The following is a 22,324-nucleotide window of genomic DNA, read 5'->3' on the forward strand; positions in this document are numbered from 1 at the left end:
TCTCTACTGTAAAAAGACTATTCTTCACAGTATATAGCCTGAAGTGTGTACTGTATATTAAAGTGGACTGGTTCAATAGTTATACATTTTATTATATATATATATATGTCACGGTTAGATAGAGAAACTGTTAGATCAAGAAACGGAGCGCTCGTCGTGCGGCGCGGGGCGGAACAAGCGGTCGCTTTGATTCACAACAAAGGCAACAACAACGTAGCGTCGGCCCACGGAGGTTAGGGTTAGGGTTAGGGTTAGGGTTAGGCATAGTTTTACTGAGGTTAAGGTTAGGGTTAGGGTTAGAGTTAGGCATAGTAAGCTAATGGCTAAACACAGCCGAGCTAGGCTAGTAAATAAACAAGGAAAGAGAGTCGCAAACGAGTGACGTCAGCGCCTACACTAGTGAATGGCTGTTGCATGGGCTGTTGTCGCCATCCGGTGGTGATTGGTGTGTGGTGAACTACAAAACAAGCGCTCTTACCACAATCTAACTGAATTACCCAAACTGACTGTAACATATATATATATATATCTATCTATAAATGCGAGAAGTCTCTGCGTGCGTGTCTGCGTGTGTGTCTGTCTGTAATCCGCGTATCTCGAGAACCGTTCGTCCCACCGGCTTCAGATTCGGCACGCGCGCTCCCCGCCGCGGCACGGAGTGCAGTGCCGGGCCTCGACCCGACCCGACGCGCGGTTTTCCCTAACCGCCGCGAAACGTTCGGAATCTCCTTATGCGGAAATCGGCGCAAAATCGGCGCAAGCGCTGAGTCATTGTGACATCACTGCAGTGCCGGGCGCAAGCGCTGAGTCATTGTGACATCACTGCAGTGCCGGGCCTTGCCTCGACCCGACAGATATCTCCGTATATGGGCATAAGACTGAGAACTCCATATACAGATATCTCCGTATATGGGCATAAGACTGAGAACTCCATATATGGGCATATGGGCAGATACAGAGATCTCCATATATGGGCATATATAGACAGATATCTCCGTATATAGGCATAAAAGGGACACAGACTGATACAGAGATCTCCATATATGGGCATATGGGCAGATACAGGGGCCTAGCCTCGAACCGACAGATATCTCCGTATATGGGCATAAAAGGGACACAGACAGATATATGGGCATAAAAGGGACACAGACTGAGATCTCCATATATGGGCAGATACAGAGATCTCCATATATGGGCAATACAGGGGCCTTGCCTCGACCCGACAGATATCTCCGTATATGGGCATAAAAGGGACACAGACAGATATATGGGCATAAAAGGGACACAGATTGAGATCTCCATATATGGGCATATGGGCAGAATAAAAGGGACACAGACTGATACAGAGATCTCCATATATGGGCATATGGGCAGATACAGAGATCTCCATATATGGGCATATGGGCATAAAATGGATGCAGATATATGGGCATAAAAGGGACACAGACAGAGATCTCCATATATGGGCATATGGGCAGATACAGAGATCTCCATATATGACTGATACAGAGATCTCCATATATGGGCATATGGGCAGATACAGAGATCTCCATATATGGGCATATGGGCATAAAATGGACGCAGATATATGGGCATAAAAGGGACACAGACAGAGATCTCCATATATGGGCATATGGGCAGATACAGAGATCTCCATATATGGGCATATGGGCATAAAAGATGGACACAGATAGAGTATATGCACGCTCCCCACCGCGGCATATATGAGCATAAATAGACACAGGCAAACAGATGGTCAAAATGGGTCCTATGACAACAGGTATTATGGGATGAGCATAAATGGACACAGGCAAACAGATGGCCAATACAGGTCCTACAGAGATCTCCATATATGGGCATAAAATGGACGCAGACAGACAGATGAGTCATTGTGACATCACTGCAGTGCCGGGCGCAAGCGCTGAGTCATTGTGACATCACTGCAGTGCCGGGCCTTGCCTCGACCCGACAGATATCTCCGTATATGGGCATAAGACTGAGAACTCCATATACAGATATCTCCGTATATGGGCATAAGACTGAGAACTCCATATATGGGCATATGGGCAGATACAGAGATCTCCATATATGGGCATATATAGACAGATATCTCCGTATATAGGCATAAAAGGGACACAGACTGATACAGAGATCTCCATATATGGGCATATGGGCAGATACAGGGGCCTAGCCTCGAACCGACAGATATCTCCGTATATGGGCATAAAAGGGACACAGACAGATATATGGGCATAAAAGGGACACAGACTGAGATCTCCATATATGGGCAGATACAGAGATCTCCATATATGGGCAATACAGGGGCCTTGCCTCGACCCGACAGATATCTCCGTATATGGGCATAAAAGGGACACAGACAGATATATGGGCATAAAAGGGACACAGATTGAGATCTCCATATATGGGCATATGGGCAGAATAAAAGGGACACAGACTGATACAGAGATCTCCATATATGGGCATATGGGCAGATACAGAGATCTCCATATATGGGCATATGGGCATAAAATGGATGCAGATATATGGGCATAAAAGGGACACAGACAGAGATCTCCATATATGGGCATATGGGCAGATACAGAGATCTCCATATATGACTGATACAGAGATCTCCATATATGGGCATATGGGCAGATACAGAGATCTCCATATATGGGCATATGGGCATAAAATGGACGCAGATATATGGGCATAAAAGGGACACAGACAGAGATCTCCATATATGGGCATATGGGCAGATACAGAGATCTCCATATATGGGCATATGGGCATAAAAGATGGACACAGATAGAGTATATGCACGCTCCCCACCGCGGCATATATGAGCATAAATAGACACAGGCAAACAGATGGTCAAAATGGGTCCTATGACAACAGGTATTATGGGATGAGCATAAATGGACACAGGCAAACAGATGGTCAATACAGGTCCTACAGAGATCTCCATATATGGGCATAAAATGGACGCAGACAGACAGATAACTCCATATATGGGCATAAATGGACACAGGCAAACAGATGGTCAAAACGGGTCCTACAGAGATCTCCATATATGGACATAAAATGGACGTAGACAGATAGATATCAACCATATATGGGCATAAATGATAAATGGACACACGCAAACAGATGGTCAAAACAGATCCTATGACAACAGGTATAATGGGGTTTGCATTAAAGGGCGGGGCATTCATCCCCTATTTACATTGTTCCCGAGTTGGCCAGGGCGCCGACTAGACGCTCGGCCGCCCGAAGGGCGGCCGAGCTTCTAGTATATATAATACCAAAAAATGTATGTAAAAAAAAAGTTCCCGAATATTTCGCATAATTTCGCATTTTCTCGCAACTTTCACAAGTTCCCACATATTTCGCATAGTTTCGCATTTTCACCGCATAAATTCACATAAAAAAACAGCATAACTCACCGCATAATCAAGGATGTTTGCCCGCAAAATCAAGGATTTTAGCCCGCATAATCAAGGATTTTTGCCCACGTTTTTCTGGAGGGTCTAATATATATATATATATATATATATATATATATATATATATATATATATTAGACCCTCCAGAAAAACGTGGGCAAAAATCCTTGATATATATATATGGACAGTGAAGATAATTGACAATTGACAAAAGTAACAAATATCATTAAAACAATCATTCATTGGTGTGCAAAAAGTGTTAAATGGCTTTATATTATGAATAGTACTGTAATGTCTTCTTGTCTTGATTGTTTCACCATGACGTCAGGGGCATGATAACAAGCTTGATAAGCCCAAAGCTTATTGTTTCCGGGTAGGTAACGTACTCAATAAATGTCCTATTGGGTTTGACTAGCCAAATGTCATCTTTAATAGCTCACCCACTGCAGCCAATGGTCTTCTAACACCATTTCAGGAGAAGTGAAGATGAGTTGACACTCCCCATTTTGGATGCCTTAGGTAGAAAACATCCAATGTACACAGTGTGCATTCATTACAACTACAGTAATGATGTGAATTTTGTTATAACAATATAGGGTAATTATGTAAATTTACCATTTTTGTTTGGCCGTTTTGGTGGTGTTGGCCATTACGACCCCCAGGGGTGATTGAGAATGTTTCAGGGAGACCCCAGCAAAATGAGTTGACCAAATGAACCAACCCTATTCTGGGCATGGGGTAATAATATTACCCCATGCCCAGAGTAGGGTTGGTTCATTTGGTATATATTATATACAGTAGGAAAACATTCACAGAAAGTGGTCAATCTATAAGCTCACATTGTGTTTCGTGGCACTTTGTGAGCTTTTACAACAGCCCCTTTGGTCAAAGAAATTTGGTGTAGAGGGAATAGAGAGGGGATAAACACCTGGGGGGCCCCTGCCAAAAAAGTGGTTAATGTGGCATCAAAATCAGTTTGACCACTTTAATGGTTTTATAGCTAGGCTCTTTCAAAATAGCCAAACTACGATGTGATGCATTGTGAGCTTGTAGATATAATCACAAAAACAAAAAACAAAGTTTCAGTTGATCCAGAATGCTTTGATTGGATACTTTATTAGACAGGCTAAAAGAATAACACAAAAAGGTCCAGTGGTATAGGAGTCCTTACTAATAACAAGAAAGTGCAGCATTTCCCTCCAGTTATTAAATCAAAGAATTGATTTCAAAATACTACTGGTGGTCTATAAAACTTTGCACCATATCTGGAACACACTCCCAGTAAACGGCAGGTCTGCTGCCACTCTTATTTGCTTTGAAACACAACTAAAGATTAAAGATTAGATTGAGTTTTTCTTCTGCTTTTTCTTTCCCTTCTGCAGTGTATTGTATCTGTTATTTTTCTTCTTATTTTGCTGTATGCATCACAATGTCATCGTCATGTATTGTTTCCTTTGCTTAATGTTCTGTGAAGTATTTGAAGTGGTAATAACACATAAAGCTCTTTTGAAAGCTATTTGCAAGCCAAAGAGTACATATCTTCATGATGTCACTGATCAAATGACCCCACAATCAATCCTCCAGTTGTAGGCAAAACAGAAGGGGGACTTTTTTCTTATTTCTCTAAGGTATATTAATGATATAGTTCAAAATGAGTGGTATCACCTTTAACTGTGCCATTATTTCATGCATATCAATGAACATTTATCCTGACAAATGTGGAAAGACACAAATGCTCATATTGCTCTACTAATTGTAACCTGCCAGCTGGAGGGAATAATACAGAAAAATAATTACAAAAGTTGAACGGAAAATAAGATCCACAAGATAAAACCAAAATCTATACACAAGAAACAAGTAGTTTATTTTATTCAGTCATGTTGGTATTGTCAGATTACCGTATATGATTACTCAGCTTTGGTATCCTTGTCATTGTCATCCTGGGTAAGACTGAATGATCATACATGTGTCTGTGTGTAATTATTTTAATCTAAAGGATTCCCCCCTGAATGAGTCCTCATGTGCGTTTTAAGAGCATTCATCTGAGCAAAGCCTTTACCACATACTGTACATGAAAATGGCTTTTCTCCTGTATGAGTCCTCATGTGTGGTTTTAGTTTACCTTTCTGAGCAAAGCTTGTACCACAAACTGTACAGGAAAATGGCTTTTCACCTGTATGAGTCCTCATGTGTGTTTTTAGATTACTTGTGTTAACAAAGCCTTTACCACATACTGTACAAGAAAAGGGCATCTCTCCTGTATGAGTCCTCATGTGTATTTTTAGATTCTGTTTGTTAACACAGCCTTTACCACAAACTGTACACGAAAAGGGCTTTTCGCCTGTATGAATCATCAGGTGTCTGTTTAGACTACCTGTTCCAGCAAAGCCTTTACCACATACTGTACAGGTACATGGCTTTTCTCCTGTATGAGTCATCATGTGTGTTTTTAGATGACTTTTGTTAACACAGCCTTTACCACAAACAGTGCAATTCAAAGGCTTTTCTCCTGTATGAATCATCAGGTGTGTTTTTAGAGTGCCTTTCTCAGCAAAGCTTCGACCACATACAGTACAAGAAAAGGGCTTTTCGCCTGTATGAGTTCTCAAGTGTATTATTAGCTCACCCTTGAAAGCACAGCCTTTACCACACACTGAACACATGTGTTCCCCCATGTGAATCATTGTGTGTCTCTTCAGCTGTCTCTTTCGATTAAACATTTCGCCACAATCTGTACAGCTAAAACTTTTCTTTCCTGTGTGACCGCTTTTGGAGTGAGTTTGTTTAGATGATTTCGGGTCCTGGTCCAGCTTTCGCTGCGCTCCAACATGTTGTGTCTTGTGTGATTTCAGTGTGTTTAAAGCTGACTGATCTTTCCTAGTCTCCTCCCAGTCATCACTGTCTTCAGTGTCTGATTCAGAACAGTGGGAAGAGAGGAGCTGGTCATCCCTAGTTGGTTGTACCCAGTACTTAATATAAGCTTGTGTTTTCATGTGTTCAGCTGAGGTGCTGGCTACAGGCTCCATCTCTTTGTTACCATCATCACCTTCACTTTTCACTGGTAGTAATGTCAACGTTGACCCACCAGCCTCTTCTGGTCTTTGAAGTAGCTCCTCCTGTTCTTCTTTAATCAGTGGAGGTTGTGGTTCCTCCTGGACCAGACTGGAGCTCCACTCCTCCTTACACACAGGAACATGCAGGAAGTCTAGGAAAAAGATGCAAAGTATAAATTTTATGATGCGCTGAGCGCTGACTGTGCTCTATGCTGCAAATAGTGTGCCCGTTATTTGTTTACATAAAAGATGTGAGAAAAGCTGAATGAGAGGTGAATGATAGGTGGTCCTTATTATTTTGTAAATGTTAGATCAGTGAGTCTTCTGCATGTTAGTTAATACTGAGGTAGAAATAACTGCTAAGCATCAGTGAACCGATTCATTATTTTTACAACCAAACTATTAGTCATGTGACGGTTTGATATTTAATTAAAAATTAATCGAAACGGTAATACACCGGGTTTGGCCACAGATAAAGAGGTGGACAGATTTATGGTCCCGAGTTAAGGCCCATTCCCACTGGGCCAGATAACAGATGTTTCTATTCAAGTGGATGGTAGACAGACAATTGGACTCGAGTCATAGAGACCTGACTTGAGTCGGACTCAAGTCGCGAATTTGACGACTTGCAACTCGACTCGGACTTGAGGGCAAAAAACTTGAGACTTGACTCGACTTGACTTGGAAGACAATGACTCCAGACTCGACTCGACTTGAGACACGCTGACTTGGACGACTTGTAGCATGTTGTTGCCTTTTCATTGTAGGCTGTTTTTTTTATTTATGCGGATATCATTCTAATATGACCGGCAGGGCGGTCATTAACGTGACTCGACTCGACTTGACAACCTTGTGACTCGACACGACTCGACATAACCTTGTGACTCGACTCAACTTGCCCACAACAGAAAAACTAGACTTTCTTGAGACTTGGACCAAATTACTTGCTACTCGACTTGGACTCGGATCAGAGGGACTTGTACAATTGTCTGATGGTAGATACAGATACAAAAATATATATCTGTGACAGTTTTTTTTTATCTGTATCTACCATCCACTTGAATGGAAAAATATCTGGAGAAAAGGATTTTTTTTATCTGTTATCTGGCCCAGTGGGAATGGGCCTTTAGGCATAAATTACTACCTCTTGTATATACATCTATATGGATCTTCTCAGTGAGATGTCTCCTGTTTGTACTGTAACTGCCATGAAAACGCTATAATCAATCAAACAGCTAGGCTACATACATACTGTATCTCATATAGCCTAGCCTAGCATACATGCTAGGCTAGCTTGCAAGTTGCAACCTCAGTGTTTTGGCCAATAAAAGTTATTTGACCACGTTCACCCCAACGTTAATCGTCGCTATTGTTGTAAAGACACGATGAAGACCTGTGTGGCATCTAAAACGTTGTCCAATGTCCACCACATCTGTAAACAATCAGCGTGTGTGTCCAGTTGTGATTGAATGAAGAGGACGGGGGGAGAGGACAGTGGAGGCGGGTCGCTGCCGCAGCAGCTTTGAGCAGTGAGCAACAGTAGCAGAACCGCGCTCCACATCAGAAGCATAATAAATATAATACAGAATTAATTTAGTGCTGTCGGAAAATACACAATGCAACATATGTAAGCTATATTTTAATTGGATACTTTTGTATTTTCCCACAACTCAGTTTAGTCTGTATTCATAAACATAAACTGAACCGTTATAATCAAGTAAACCGAATCGAACCGGTTAAACCGGAAACCGTCACAAGCCTACAAACTATTGTGTGCGGACAGTCCAACAGCAGCTGGTCTAGCCCGTCAACGCGATGCATTCTGAGCTTGTAGATCTGCTATTTTCAGATTGCATCACCCGAGCGCAACTTGGTTGATCTCTTTTCCACTAGTCCCTCTAACATTTTAGTCTTTCTTAATGTTCAAAAAGCAATTAAATTGCTCATTTTCTTCATTAAGGAGTACAGGATGTGGATTATCAAAGCTCATACTATCATAGTGTTATAATGAAGGGGGAAAAATAAGACAATATATATTTGTCAATCACGATTATTTCCTAAACCGCGACAGCCCTACTCTGGAAGATGGGTTTTTGAACTGCCCACTAAGAGACACACAATGGGGCTATATCTTGAACATTAGTGAGGACCAACTAGAAAAATATTGTTCCTTCGAAACAATTGTGGGCTCGCTTCAAGCCAGAAAACAATGGCTATAAAAGTACAAAATGTCAAGATCGCAGGCAGTGCTCTCTTTGACGTTACTGACGTCAAAGATTGGTCCATTTTGTTCCAAAAATGTGTTGTGCAAAAGTTGACCCGCTGGTGGCGCTATAACAGGCCAATGTAAGAAGGGTGGTATCTGTTCCTTGACCTATTGGGAATGTGCTTGCAAGATTTCACGCACAATGCAGGCTGTGTTCATGATTTGAGGTGTTTTTGGCTTTGGCCACTTTATCGCTGCTTGCAGCTATATTCATTATTATTATTATTTTTGCGTGTGTGCACTTCATAGGCATATTAGATAAAGGTCCTTAGATTGTGTGTAGAATGTTTCAAGCAAATTGCAAAAAAAAAATCGTAACAGGTTTAAGCGTTTCACAAACTGCTCAAAATGATATAGCGCCCCCCTTTGGCCAATTGGGGTAAGATTGGTTTTAGTGATATTTGGACTAACACTCTACATCTTTGCCAAATGCCATGAATATGTTACTTTGCATGTATGATTTAGACTAGAGGCAGAAGAATAATTTGCATAAAACTGCAATAATCATTGAATTTATTTAAAAAAGCATGTTTCAATTTTAAAGAAATACGATCTGACAGATCTTTAGATATCGGTCCAAAGTTCACGTAAAAAAAAATTTGTGCACGTGGAGCGAAAATTCCAGAATAAAAGCGGGTTTACGCGTTTTACAAACTGCTCAAAATGGCGGAAAATCGAAGGGCGGAGCTTACTTAACAACGACACAGATGTCTTCCGCTCGAGTCAAAGCACGCGTGTAACAAGTTGCATGTCTTCAAACGAAACGAGTCATGACTTATGCCCGTTTGAAGTTTGAATTTTCAAACGCTTCGTATAGCGCCACCCTTTGGCCAATTGGAATAAGATTGGTTTCAGTGATATTTTGACTAACCCTCTACATCTTTGCCAAATGCCATGAACGTGTAACTTTGCATGTATGATTTAGAGGCAAAAAAATAATTTGCATAAAACCGCAATATTGATTGAATTATTAAAAAATTATATTTCACTTTAAAAGAAATCCGACCAGACAGTTTGACCGTATTGGTCCAAAGTTCATGTGAAAAAAGTTTTGTGCGCGTAACGCGAAAATCCCAGGAGGAGATAGATTTTTACTGTTTTTCATATAATTCCAAATTGTGGGAGACCTAAAGGTCAGAGGTCAAAAGTCAGAGGGTAAAAGTTGTTCGGCATGAGGAGACGCATACGTGTATACAGGTTTCATGACTGTAACTCAAACACAGCATGAGCTATACCTGTTCAAAGTTCGCACTTTCGAAGGCTTCCTACAGCGCCACCATTTGGCCGATTGCTATAGAAAATAATAGCACACTTCGCCACTGTAAACTGAACACATTGATGTTTTTATTTTCATTTTCTCACTAAGTATGTAGGAGTAGAAAGGAACCGAAGTTCCCGTCTACTGATTGCCTGCCTGATAGATAAATAAACTAGAAAATGTGCAATTTGGGAAATTGCGAGTGTGGTTGCCTTCCCTGCCCCGGCGCGAGTCGTGGGGATGCGCCGCCGGGACCCTGAGCAAAACGCAGGGGTCCGAGGGAGACGACGTCGGGACGGATAGCGGCGGGCCCGTGCGACGCGCGATTCGAAAAGGCGCCGTTGGGATCCTGCGTTCTTGATGTAAGGATATGGTTTTTTGTTTTTAAGAAATAGGCTCCTCCCACGAGTTTGGCCAGGCGATTGCGTTGTTGCGTCGCATCCGAGATCGCTTGTGTTTCGTTTTGAGAGGGTTGTTCCCCCTGAAAAACGCGTTTTGGCCTGAAACGGTTACGTTTTGTGCGTTTGTGGCGCCCCCTAAGGGTCGAAGTGGAAATGCTTTTGGGGATTTGTTGAATATCCCACCCGCAACTTGTGGTTAAAATTTGGTGTTGACTGGATGTTTCGTTTTTGATTTATGGCTATTTTTGGCAAAACGGGCCCCTCTCGCTAACTTCGGAAGCGTGTTCCGGACGAACGGTATGGACTATCGAAATATCGCTTGAATATGTTTATCGCGTGGGTTCAGAGATCTTGTGTACCGATTTTTGTGACATTTGGAGAAAATATGTGGGAAAAGGAGCAAAAAGTGTGTTTTGAAGAAAATTCAAAATGGCGGAAAATCTATCCTGACGCAAATGGGCGTGGCCTATATAGGGAGATGCGTCATGACCTAAGGAATCCAGGGAAAAAATAATTTTAATTTTCCGACCTACGGTTCAAGAGTTACAGGCCGAAACGTAAAGTGGGCTGTTATAGCGCCACCATGAGGCTGACTGACAATATTATTTTTTATTTATTCCTTGAACTCATTATGCATCTCCTCTCCAAGTGTTGAAACTGTAGCCCCTATGGTTTGCAAGAGAAAAAATAATTGAATGTGAGTTTTTGCTATTCCCATTATAAGTCAATGGGTTTGGCCTGAAACGGTTACGTTTTGCGCATTTGTGGCGCCCCCTAAGGGTTGAAGTGGAAATGCTTCTAGGGATTTGTTGAATATCCCACCCGCAACTTGTGGTTAAAATTTGGTGTTGACTGGATGTTTCGTTTCTGATTTATGGCTATTTTTGGCAAAACGGGCCCCTCTCGCTAACTTCGGAAGCGTGTTCCGGACGAACGGTATGGACTATCGAAATATCGCTTGAATATGTTTATCGCGTGGGTTCAGAGATCTTGTGTACCGATTTTTGTGACATTTGGAGAAAATATGTGGGAAAAGGAGCAAAAAGTGTGTTTTGAAGAAAATTCAAAATGGCGGAAAATCTATCCTGACGCAAATGGGCGTGGCCTATATGGGGAGATGCGTCATGACCCAAGGAATCCAGGGAAAAAATAATTTAAATTTTCCGACCTACGGTTCAAGAGTTACAGGCCAAAACGTATAGTGGGCTGTTATAGCGCCACCATGTGGCCGACTGATGTAATTTTTTTTAAATTAATTCTTACAATTATTATGAATCTCCTCTCCAAGTTTTGAAACTGTAGACCCTATGGTTTGCGAGGGAAAAATAATTGAATGTGAGTTTTTTCGATTCCCATTATAAGTCAATGGGGAAAATTAATTCACTAATAAATTAATATCAATTAAACTATACAACTTTTCTCTTAGAAAAGTAATAGCACACTATTCCCGATCAAGCCGGTCGATTTGACATATGGCGCGAGTGAGTGGCGCAAAAACTGTGGGAGGAGATTCGCGCCGAAAAAAAGGTTACACTAGAGGTCAATAAAGTTTCCCTAGAACTATAGTGTGTTGCCCTGTTGGGCAACCACACTAACTAGAAAATGTGCAATTTGGGAAATTGCGAGTGTGGTTGCCCGCCCCGCCCCGGCGCGAGCGGCGGGGATGCGCCTCCGGGACCCCGAGGAAAACGCCGGGGCCCGAGGGAGAGGACGTCGGGACGGATACCGTCAGGGCCTATTCTAAAAGGTGCTGTTCGGATCCTGTGTTTGTGATGTAAGGATACGGCGTCTTGTTTTTAAGAAATAGGCTCCTCCCACATGTTTCGCCAAGCAATTACGTTGTCCTGTCGCTCCCGAGATCCTTTGTGTTTCGTTTTGAGAGGGACGTTCCCCCTGAAAAACGCGTTTTGGACCGAAACAGTTACGTTTTGCATGGTTGTGGCGCCCCCTATGGGTCGAAGTGGAAATGTTTTTGGGGATTCGTTCAGTATACCACCCGGCACTTGTGGTTAAAATTTGGCGTTGACTGTATGTTTCGTTTGTGATTTATGGCTATTTATTGCAAAACGGGCACCTCCCGCTAACTTTGGAACCCTGTTACGGACAAACGGTACGGACTATCAACATATCGCTTGACTTTGTTTATCGCATGGGTCCAGAGATCATGTGTACCGATTTATGTGACATTTGGAGAAAATATGTGGGAAAAGGAGCAAAAAGTGTGTTTTGAAGAAAATTCAAAATGGCGGAAAATCTATCCTGACGCAAATGGGCGTGGCCTATATGGGGAGATGCGTCATGACCCAACGAATCCAGGGAAAAAATATTTTTAATTTTCCGACCTACGGTTCAAGAGTTACAGGCCAAAACGTAAAGTGGGCTGTTATAGCGCCACCATGAGGCCGAGTGATGTATTTATAATTGGATTAATTCTTGCAATAATTATGAATCTCCTCTCCAAGTTTTGAAACTGTAGCTCCTATGGTTTGCGAGAGAAAAATAATGTAATGTGAGTTTTTGCATTTTCCCATTCAAGTCAATGGGGAAAATTAATTCACTAATAAATTAATATCAATTAAACGATACAACTTTTCTCTTATCGCAATAATAGCACACGATTCCCGATGAAGCCGGTCGATTTGACATATGGCGCGAGTGTGTGGCGCAAAAACTGTGGACGGTGAAACGCGTCAAAATAAAGTTTATCCAGAAGAATAAAAAATAAAGTTTCCCGAGGACTATAGTGTGTTGCCCTGTAAGGGCAACCACACTAATAAATAATGACAATATCTAAAGTGTGCTCGCCTTATAGGCGAGCCCACAATTATATGAACGTAGGTAGAAAAGTCGTCCTTTAATGGTGCATTTAGATTAGGGCTTCTCTGCTAGAACTTTTTTCTAGCACAGCCCAATTATGAGGGATTTTTGTTGGCGACCCCCATCAAAAACTGTTCTGCTAGACTACTTAATGGGGGCGGATCTGTGTGTGCATGTGTGTGTTTGTGAGTGTGAACCGTCGGCAAATGAATAGACCGCGATTTCTCAGCCCCTACGAGCGCTCAACTTCAGTCAAAATAAACAAAACTACTTCACTACTCACCAAACGAAAGGTAGTTTTGCATTGTTGAAAGTCTATTCTCTGTGGTGGAAATCTGCAAAATACATTATTTATGGCATGAAATAAAACGCATCCAACTCGACCGCCGCTTATTTCCGGGTTGTGAACCATTGTGTCTGCGGTGGCCGATGGGTGGCTCGAGGTGGGTGCGTTATATTTCATGACAAAAATAATGTATTTTACAGAGTGGGTGGGGTCCGTGGGAGCTGAGGGGTTCACCACCACAGAGAATAGACTTTCAACAACGCAAAACTACCTTTGGTTTGGTGAGTAGTGAAGTAGTTTTGTTTATTTTGACTCAAGTTGAGCGCTCGTAGGGGCTGAGAAATCGCAGTCTAGTCATTTGCCGACGGGTCTGTCAGAGCGTCACTGGAGGTGACGCGATGGACCAGAGCTAAATCATGGGTAACTATCTGCTCCATCTGTCACTGAAGTCACTACTTGTACTAGACTTACGTACTAAAACCAGTTCACGTGACTTAAAAGTTGCCTCAATCATATTACAGGGGGCTCTTATTTTACTTTGTTATTCTACTTGTTTTAGCTAGAGCTAGCCAAGACGCAGCAGTGTGGTGTGTCAGGCTGAGGAGTAGCAATGGGCGAACTGTTCTTTTTTTATTGTCTCGCACCAGATCGGCAACCTAGCTCTTTTGATACAGCAGCGCTGTGCTCTGAGAAACTACAATCTGTGGAAATAATAAACGACACGCATTTGTGCTGTCAAAGAGATGCATTATTCTCGTCTTCGTCGTTCTACTCGGCTCCACGATTCACAATTATCCACGATTATCGTCATTAATGTCCGCTGCTACTATGTCTCAATATGCACGGTAATTCATGGATCTAATTCACTTTAAAGGCTTAAAACAGTGTTCATATTACTGTTTTATTGTATCATGTTGACGTGGTTTAAGGATGGGGTGCCATGATTTCCCCCTCTATAAAAAATGATTATCTACTATTATGATTATACTAGGAGGAAGAATTTTTCAAAAAAGGTGTACATAAAGAGTTAAAATGTTGTTTTTATGTGGCCACACCCACCAGTTCATTGGTATGCGTGGTTGTCATGGTGGGTGGTGACCCAGCTGAAGTTAGCCACACCCACATGTGTTGGGTGAATGCTAATTAGGGGAGGGGTTGATTCTATGATGTAATAAGTATGGGTTTAGGCATTTAGCAGACGCTTTTAATCCAAAGCGACTTACAATAAGCAGATAAAACATCACAGTAATAAACAAGATAATATGTCAGTACATCAACAGCAATATAACAAATGCAAATGGATATCTATCTAGAAAAAACACAATATAATCAATAAAGAAAAAAGTTCTAAAAACCTAAAAAAAACAAATGCTAACTAATGGGTGTTTTTGGAACAGCACATCTGACCCAGCAGGTGGCATCCTCCAGCTAAAAACCCAAATAAAGAGAGAATGCATAATTGCTCATAACAACCACACCAGGGGGGGGGTCTAATGAAGTACTGTCAACCTCCTAGACACACGAAAACCAGAAAAAGTACAAAACAATGGCACCACCTCTTTAAAGCACCACTTGATTAAAAAAATATATATGTTTTTTTTTACATAAACGATTTGTCGACGAGTCGGATTAACCCCCGCTACTCGAGTCGACTTGATAAATCCTGAGTCGAAGACAGCCCCTAATTCAGTCTTTGTCAAGTCCCACCCCATGTCGTTCTGTTACTAGGTGGGACAACAAAGCCAGGGAAGAATATTTTTATAATGGAAGTGAATGGGGAAAAAAGTCCCACCCCAGGTCGTTTTCATAGCCTCATTATTGCTATTTAAAGTACCAAAAGAAAAACATCTACGTGATATTAATAAAAAAGGAACATAAAAGTACAGTAGTTGCATTGCAAAACAGGGTTTTTCCCCCCAAAAATACATGTTTTAATTAGTTTTATCCTCTGAAACAGGCAGAGGACAGAGAAGAGAGAGAGCGCAGTGCATCTTGGGTGACTCGCAATGACCAGGAAGTTGTGGAACTATAATCTCGCCCTCAACATAAAATGTATTTTAATTGTAATTAGGCCCATTTAAAATATATGACAAATCGAATCTCTTAGTTACATCGATATCGTTCATGTGAACTAGTTTGTTGAAGCTTATTCATTATACTCATCGAAATCGCTATGACCGCGCCGTACCGCATCGTGGCCGTACCGCGCATCACCGCACAATGTAGTGTATAGCAGGAGACTTCTATGCAAGACTATTAATCCACATAGCGATTTATTTTATCATTTCAACAAATATTCACTGTGTATTCAATCCATTTTGTTCCAAAATGTTACTATTTATTATGACAAAGCAGAAAATGAAATAAAAATATAAATAAATATCAATTTAAAACTACACTCTCGCCATTAATATTAATGGAAGAATGTGGAAGAATTGTCCCACTGCATAACTCCGCCCACGGTAGCAAAAGAGAATGATTTTTCTGGTTGGCCTGTCAGGGACCAATCAGAAGGCTGACAAAGGGTCAATTGTATGTTTTTGTATGGATAACCTTATCATCACTTTTATACAGCCTGCCCAGGGACTACAGATGAAAATTAGCTTATGGCTAACTCTGTCTCATTTACATTGATGTGAAAACTGACATCTTGATTAATGTACTTTGTCCCTGACAAATAAATACATGCTTAAATCAATAACAGATTCATGACGGTACATTTTTTCACCCTCATTACCGGCCCACTTTCACCAATAAAATAAAAGAGAGAGAGAGCATGAAACTTACTGAGATCTAAGTGTTCTTCAGGTTCTTGCTTAATAGAAACAGTCCTGTCTGGAGAACTGATCTTCACCTGCAGACTGGACTCCACACACTGGTCTGGAATGAAGAATTCAATAAATACTTCAATGAGGAATTCCTGACACAGATAAGGACGTCAATAATAAGGTCTTTGATGTGACATAAATAAGGACTTCAATAAGACGTCGCCAGTCAGGCGAGAAAACTGGCCACAGGCTGACAAAAACAGCAAGTTAAAACTATTGTTAAACCTCATCTTGGAGCTATAAAGCGGAGGGAGAGGTTCTGAAAGGAGCTATGACAAATACAATATATTTTATTGCACCACAACCACTTACATAATGATGTTGTTGTGAGGCATTAAGATGCGTAATGCATCTTAATGGTTATGTTTTAATAATGCTATTTCTCCCTAAAAGAATCCCTCCTCTAATATGTGTGCATAAGTGTGGACTGATAGGCTAACTAGCGGCCGCTGCTCGGCCAATGCGTGTGTACTGATGTCATCGCCAACCAATGAGCGGCTGGCGGAGTGGAGGGGCGGCCTTTATGAGGAGAGACAGAGTCATTCAAGCTCTGAACGGCAAGGGAGACGGACGAGTGTGCGAGCAGGCAGAGGGAGGTGAAACCCTAGTGATAGCCGGCGGAATGAGAGCTTGACAGCCGGCTATCGAGTAAGGAGAGTTACGAATTGAACTGAACGTTTGTGTTAAAGCCAAGTTAGAACTCTACAGTACGTTTGGCTGTATAATTGTAGAACAGAGATACTGGCCTATTTTCTCCGTTCACAGATGTGTGGGCCAAAGAAGTAGACATACCGAAGATTGGCTGTGTCCTTCTGCATTCATCATAACTCTGCTTTATTATTATTACTAGAAGCTGGGCCGCCCGAAAGTCGGCGACCTGGCCAACTCGGAACAATGTAAATAGGGAATGAATGCCCTGCCCTTTAATTCAAACCCCATTATACCCGTTTTCATAGGATCCGTTTTGACCATCTGTCTGCCTGTGTCCATTTATGCCCATATATGGAGATATCTGTATATGTCTGTCTGTCTGTCGGCGTCCATTTTATGTCCATATATGGAGATCACTGCAGTTATAGTTCTGGGTCCATTTTATGCCCATATATGGAGATATCTGTCTATCTGCGTCCATTTTATGCCCATATAGTATCTGTGTATCTGTCTGTGCCTCCAACTGTGTTGCAGACACAGTGCCGGTTCCCCCTTTAATGCAAACCTCATTATACCTGTTGTCATAGGACCCGTTTTGAACATCTGTTTGCCTGTGTCCATTTATGCCCATATATGGAGATATCTGTATCTGTCTGTCTGCGTCCATTTTATGCCCATATATGGAGATCTTTGACCATCTGTTTGCCTCTGTCCATTTATGTCCATATATGGAGATATCTGTATCTGTCTGTCTGCAATCCATTTTATGCCCATATATGGGGGCATACATTTTATGCCCATATATGGAGAACGCGCGTGCCCGTGGGACGAACGGTTCTCGAGATACGCGGATTACATACATACATACACATTCACAGAGATTTTTTGTTGACTTATGTGGCGTACGTGATGTCAGAGCCTTTTATGAAGTGATGTCACAATGAGTCAGAGCTTTCGCCGATTTCCTCCGGAACAGCCTGATGTCAACAATCAACCCGCATAAGAAGATTCCGAACGTTTCGCGCCGGTTCAGGAAAGCCGCGCGTCGGGTCGGGTCGAGACCCGGCACTGCACTCCGTGCCGCGGCGGGGAACGCGCGTGCCGAATCTGAAGCTGGTGGGACGAACGGTTCTCGAGATACGCGGATTACAGACACACAGACAGACAGACAGACAGAGACTTCTCGCATTTATAGATAGACTAGAAGCTCGGCCGCCCGAAGGGCCGTCTAGTCGGCGCCCTGGCCAACTCGGGAACAATGTAAATAGGGGATGAATGCCCCGCCCTTTAATGCAAACCCCATTATACCTGTTGTCATAGGATCTGTTTTGACCATCTGTTTGCGTGTGTCCATTTATGCCCATGGCTTGTGAGATGCGTCGGTTATCTCCATATATAGAGATTCAACACGTGCAAAGTACAGGAGTGATGAGTCAGCAGAAGTGATGTCAGAATGCCCATATGCCCATATATGGAGATCTCTGTATCTGTGTCCCCTTTATGCCCATATACGGAGATTGCGTCCATTTTATGTCACAATGAGTCTGCGCTTGCGCCGATACATCCATTTATGCCCATATATGGAGATGTGCGGCCGAGCGTCTAGTCGGCGCCCTAGCCAACTTGGGAACAATGTAAATATGCCCATATATGGAGATCTCTGTAGGACCCGTTATGCCCATATATGGAGATGCGCGGCCGAGCGTCTAGTCGGCGCCCTAGCCAACTCGGGAACAATGTAAATATGCCCATATATGGAGATTAGGGATGGACATCGGTATCGGCCAATATCAGAAATCGGCAGGTATCATATCAAACCGGCCAAATCGGTGATCGGCAGGTCACTGACATAAATATGCCAAAAATCGGCCAATTTTATCTCTTGCACTGCACAGCATGATGCTCGGTCCTGTGACGTAAACATTAGCAAGTAGCAGCCAGTCTACTTGGAGGCAGCCTACAGAATACAGATGGTGCTGATTACCTTTGCAATGTAAGGATATATTCATATTCCATAATCCTGTGTCAATGTCGTCTCCAAAAAGAAGGGGGGAAAAAAGCATGCGTCACCTGCTTTCCTCCTGCCTAGTCCAGATGGTCATATTAGACTGGATATTGTCTGTGATTTTGGATATTGTACTATTATTCTTCTAGCTTATTGGTACTCAAATTGAAGTATGTCTTGTAGGCCTACTTGGCCTGAAACAAAAGGGTATTGGAGCAACCCTATTTCCTAGTTCTTAGCTAAAGAAATCGGTATCGGAAAAATCGGTTTTGGCAGGTTAGACCTTCATAAAACCGGTGGATCGGTATCGGCCAAGAATTTTGCAATCGGTCCATCTCTAATGGAGATCTCTGTAGGACCCGTTTTGACCATCTGTTGGAGGTCATGTGGTGTATGTGATGTCAGAGCCTTTTATGAAGTGATGTCACAATGACATGATTTCCTCCGGAACAGCCTGATGTCAACAATCAGCCCGCATAAGGAGATTCCGAACGTTTCGCGCCGGTTAGGGAAAACCGCGCGTCGGGTCGGGTCGAGGCCCGGCACTGCACTCCGTGCCGCGGCGGGGCACGCGCGTGCCGAATCTGAAGCCGGTGGGACGAACGGTTCTCGAGATACGCGGATTACAGACACACACGCAGACAGACACGCAGAGACTTCTCGCATTTATAGATAGATTAGAATACCTGCCTATCATATACATTGTAATTATATAGTTATTACTCTTACTTCCCTTGCCGAAATCTAATTATTGTGATACTCTATATTATTACAATATTGAAGCCTTAACTGCTAATGGCAACTGCTGCAAGTGCACTTTAAATGGGCAGTGAATAACGTTAAGAGGGGGGAAATTTGCACAGGCTGCTGGTTTTATTGTTGTTGGGTTGTTTTTTCTAGTTTTAGATTAGCGGCGCCTTAGGAGTGACAGGGTTTCTTTTATTTTATTTTGAAATTGTGTTTTATGGCGTGATAGAGGCCTCTGTAATTTAGAAATAAAGATTTGTTATACTTTTCCTAACTTGGCGTCATGGTCCATTCTCTCCTGAAATTATATTGCTCTGGTTACCCCGTATAACGAACCTGTGTGTCTTGAGAGGTTTGAAATCACTATTCCTTGGTTCTGAGAGCCGTATCTCTAGGTCGTCCTCAGAATTCGGGAACTTCTGTTAATGAAACCTTTGCGCTACCGCTGGACCACGGCAACAGCTTGTAACTTGTGTTTGTTCCAGCAGCTATTAGTAGTTGACATATCGCCTCCCGCTGTTCGTTTTAGGTCAGTGCATTTTGTTTGACAACACAAACTAACTTTATATTGATGCATAGCTATAAAACGATTTTATTTAATCATTATCATATGGTGGGGGTGGGGATGTGGCCGGGGAGACATGCAGTCTTGTGTGTTTGTGTCTGTTGGTGTCAGAATGAATTATGTAACTCAGAGAAGTAATAGTATGCTGTCATGAGCAGCACCACGGCATTATGCCATTATTTATTACACTTTTAGAATTTTTCAAAGGTATTGCCCAGCACGTCTTTTAGTCGGCTAAAAGATGTGCAATGGCCAGAAAACTGCTCAGTGGATGCAATTAAACTAAAACTATTAAGGTAGAACCGGGAGATACTGTTAGCATCCGATAATGAACAACTTGATAAAAATGTATTTAAAAAAAAGATGGTCTAACACACGTTTGTCCTAAACGGTGATATATCGTTTAAATGGAAGCGTTCAGATGACGGCTACAACTAAACTAGACTATATAGTGAAATTGGCTCTTAAAATTACTAACCCTAGTTCAAATGAGGGCTAACCATAACCATAGGTCTAAATGACAGCTAGTGTTTACTGGGTTATAATTATACGAACATGCGGTAATACATAAATAATACACTTGAACAAAAGGGTGTAATCATAATTATTTATGAGCAAATTCAGGGATAAGGTGTTGACAAAGGTACCAGTTTTAACACTGGCTGTTAATGTTGGGCAACCCTTACATTGTGTGTGTGTGTGTGTGTGTGTGTGTGTGTGTGTGTGTGTGTAACAGATATAACATGCAGCGTGTAGTTTTGTTATGTGTGTAACAGACATACCATGCATTATGTAGTTTCATGTTGTGTGTGTAACAGACATACCTGCAGCAGTGTGTAAATCGATGTCCATATCAAAGTCAATTTGATGTTGCTGTTTGTCCAAAACACACAATATCTCCTCTCCCACCGACGTCACGTGTTCATTTATCTTCAGCCTTACAGACTCCATTCGTCACGTGTTTACCTCCTTGATGAGACGCTTTTCACCACGACCATAGAGGTATGAGTTATAGAGTTACTTTAAATATAACCAATTGTAATATGGTTTATGACCTTTTCTGATCATGCTATGCTAACCAGCTATGTGCTTTTGTGCGGAGCTATGCATTTAGCACTTCCGGGGCAACGTGTTTCACACATGCACATTACACATGCGTTTCGCCACCTGGTGGCTGGAGGTAACTGTAAAGCCCTTTGCACACAGGCGCGTTTATCTTTGATTGATTGAAGGCTTTATTAGAAGTTTGCATAGGAAAATGTACAGATTCATGACGGTACAGTTCACTGGTACAAGGTCTACTAAAAGGAGATCCATGAAAAGACTAAGCTTATTTCAACAGGAAACCATTTAAGTATCTCATATAACATTGAATGACAGACAAATAGAACACAGTACTATGCAGTAGATATGTAAAGAAAAAAAAGAAAACAGTAGGTCTATACAATCAGTAAGTACAGTATATACAATATATACAAGGAAGGGGCAGGTAACAGTAAGTCTAAACAATCAGTATGTACAGTATATACAAGGAAGGGGCAGGGAGGGTAGGGTTGGGCTAGGTTTTTACCAGTTGTGAACGGCTGCTGCCTGTAAGTGGTTTTTTAGGGCAATTTTAAAGGATGCTAGTGATCCACACTCCTTTATGGCCTTCGGTAAGGCATTCCACATTTTTGTGGTGTAGCAGAAGAACGAGTTCGACCCTTTCTTTGAGTTGACTCTGGGTTGAACGTGATCTGTGGCACTGCCTCTGGTGTTGTAATTATGGACATCCTTAACGTTTTTAAAGTATTTTGACAGGTACTTGGGTATCATAGTGGTGTAGTGTATCTTGTACACCAGGCCCATTGCAAGTTGCTGTACTCTGTCATCTACTCTGAGCCACCCCACTCTTAACTGGTGAGTAGCGGTGAGGTGAGTCTGATTGGGAAGGTTAAGCAGGACCCTAATTAGTTTATTTTGGGCTGTTTGGAGTTTAGTTTTTAGGGCTTGTGGGGCGTC

General features: G+C 42.1%; 1 protein-coding gene across 1 annotated transcript; it reads right to left on the reverse strand.

Moving 5' to 3' along the window:
• Window positions 1-5,182: 5,182 nt before the first annotated feature.
• Window positions 5,183-21,387, reverse strand: LOC308300881 (uncharacterized protein; the record flags this gene model as incomplete). The annotated part of the gene is made up of 4 exons (XM_080744777.1): window positions 21,148-21,387; window positions 16,315-16,407; window positions 6,315-6,651; window positions 5,183-5,213 (listed from the first exon to the last, which is right to left on the reverse strand). Exons 1-4 carry the CDS (start codon window positions 21,272-21,274, stop codon window positions 5,183-5,185), a joined length of 588 nt encoding a protein of 195 aa, XP_080600903.1. The 5' UTR covers window positions 21,275-21,387.
• Window positions 21,388-22,324: the final 937 nt, after the last annotated feature.

Source organism: Nannobrachium achirus, assembly GCF_963921795.1.
Source record: "Nannobrachium achirus genome assembly, chromosome: 16".
NCBI classification, from domain to species: domain Eukaryota; kingdom Metazoa; phylum Chordata; class Actinopteri; order Myctophiformes; family Myctophidae; genus Nannobrachium; species Nannobrachium achirus.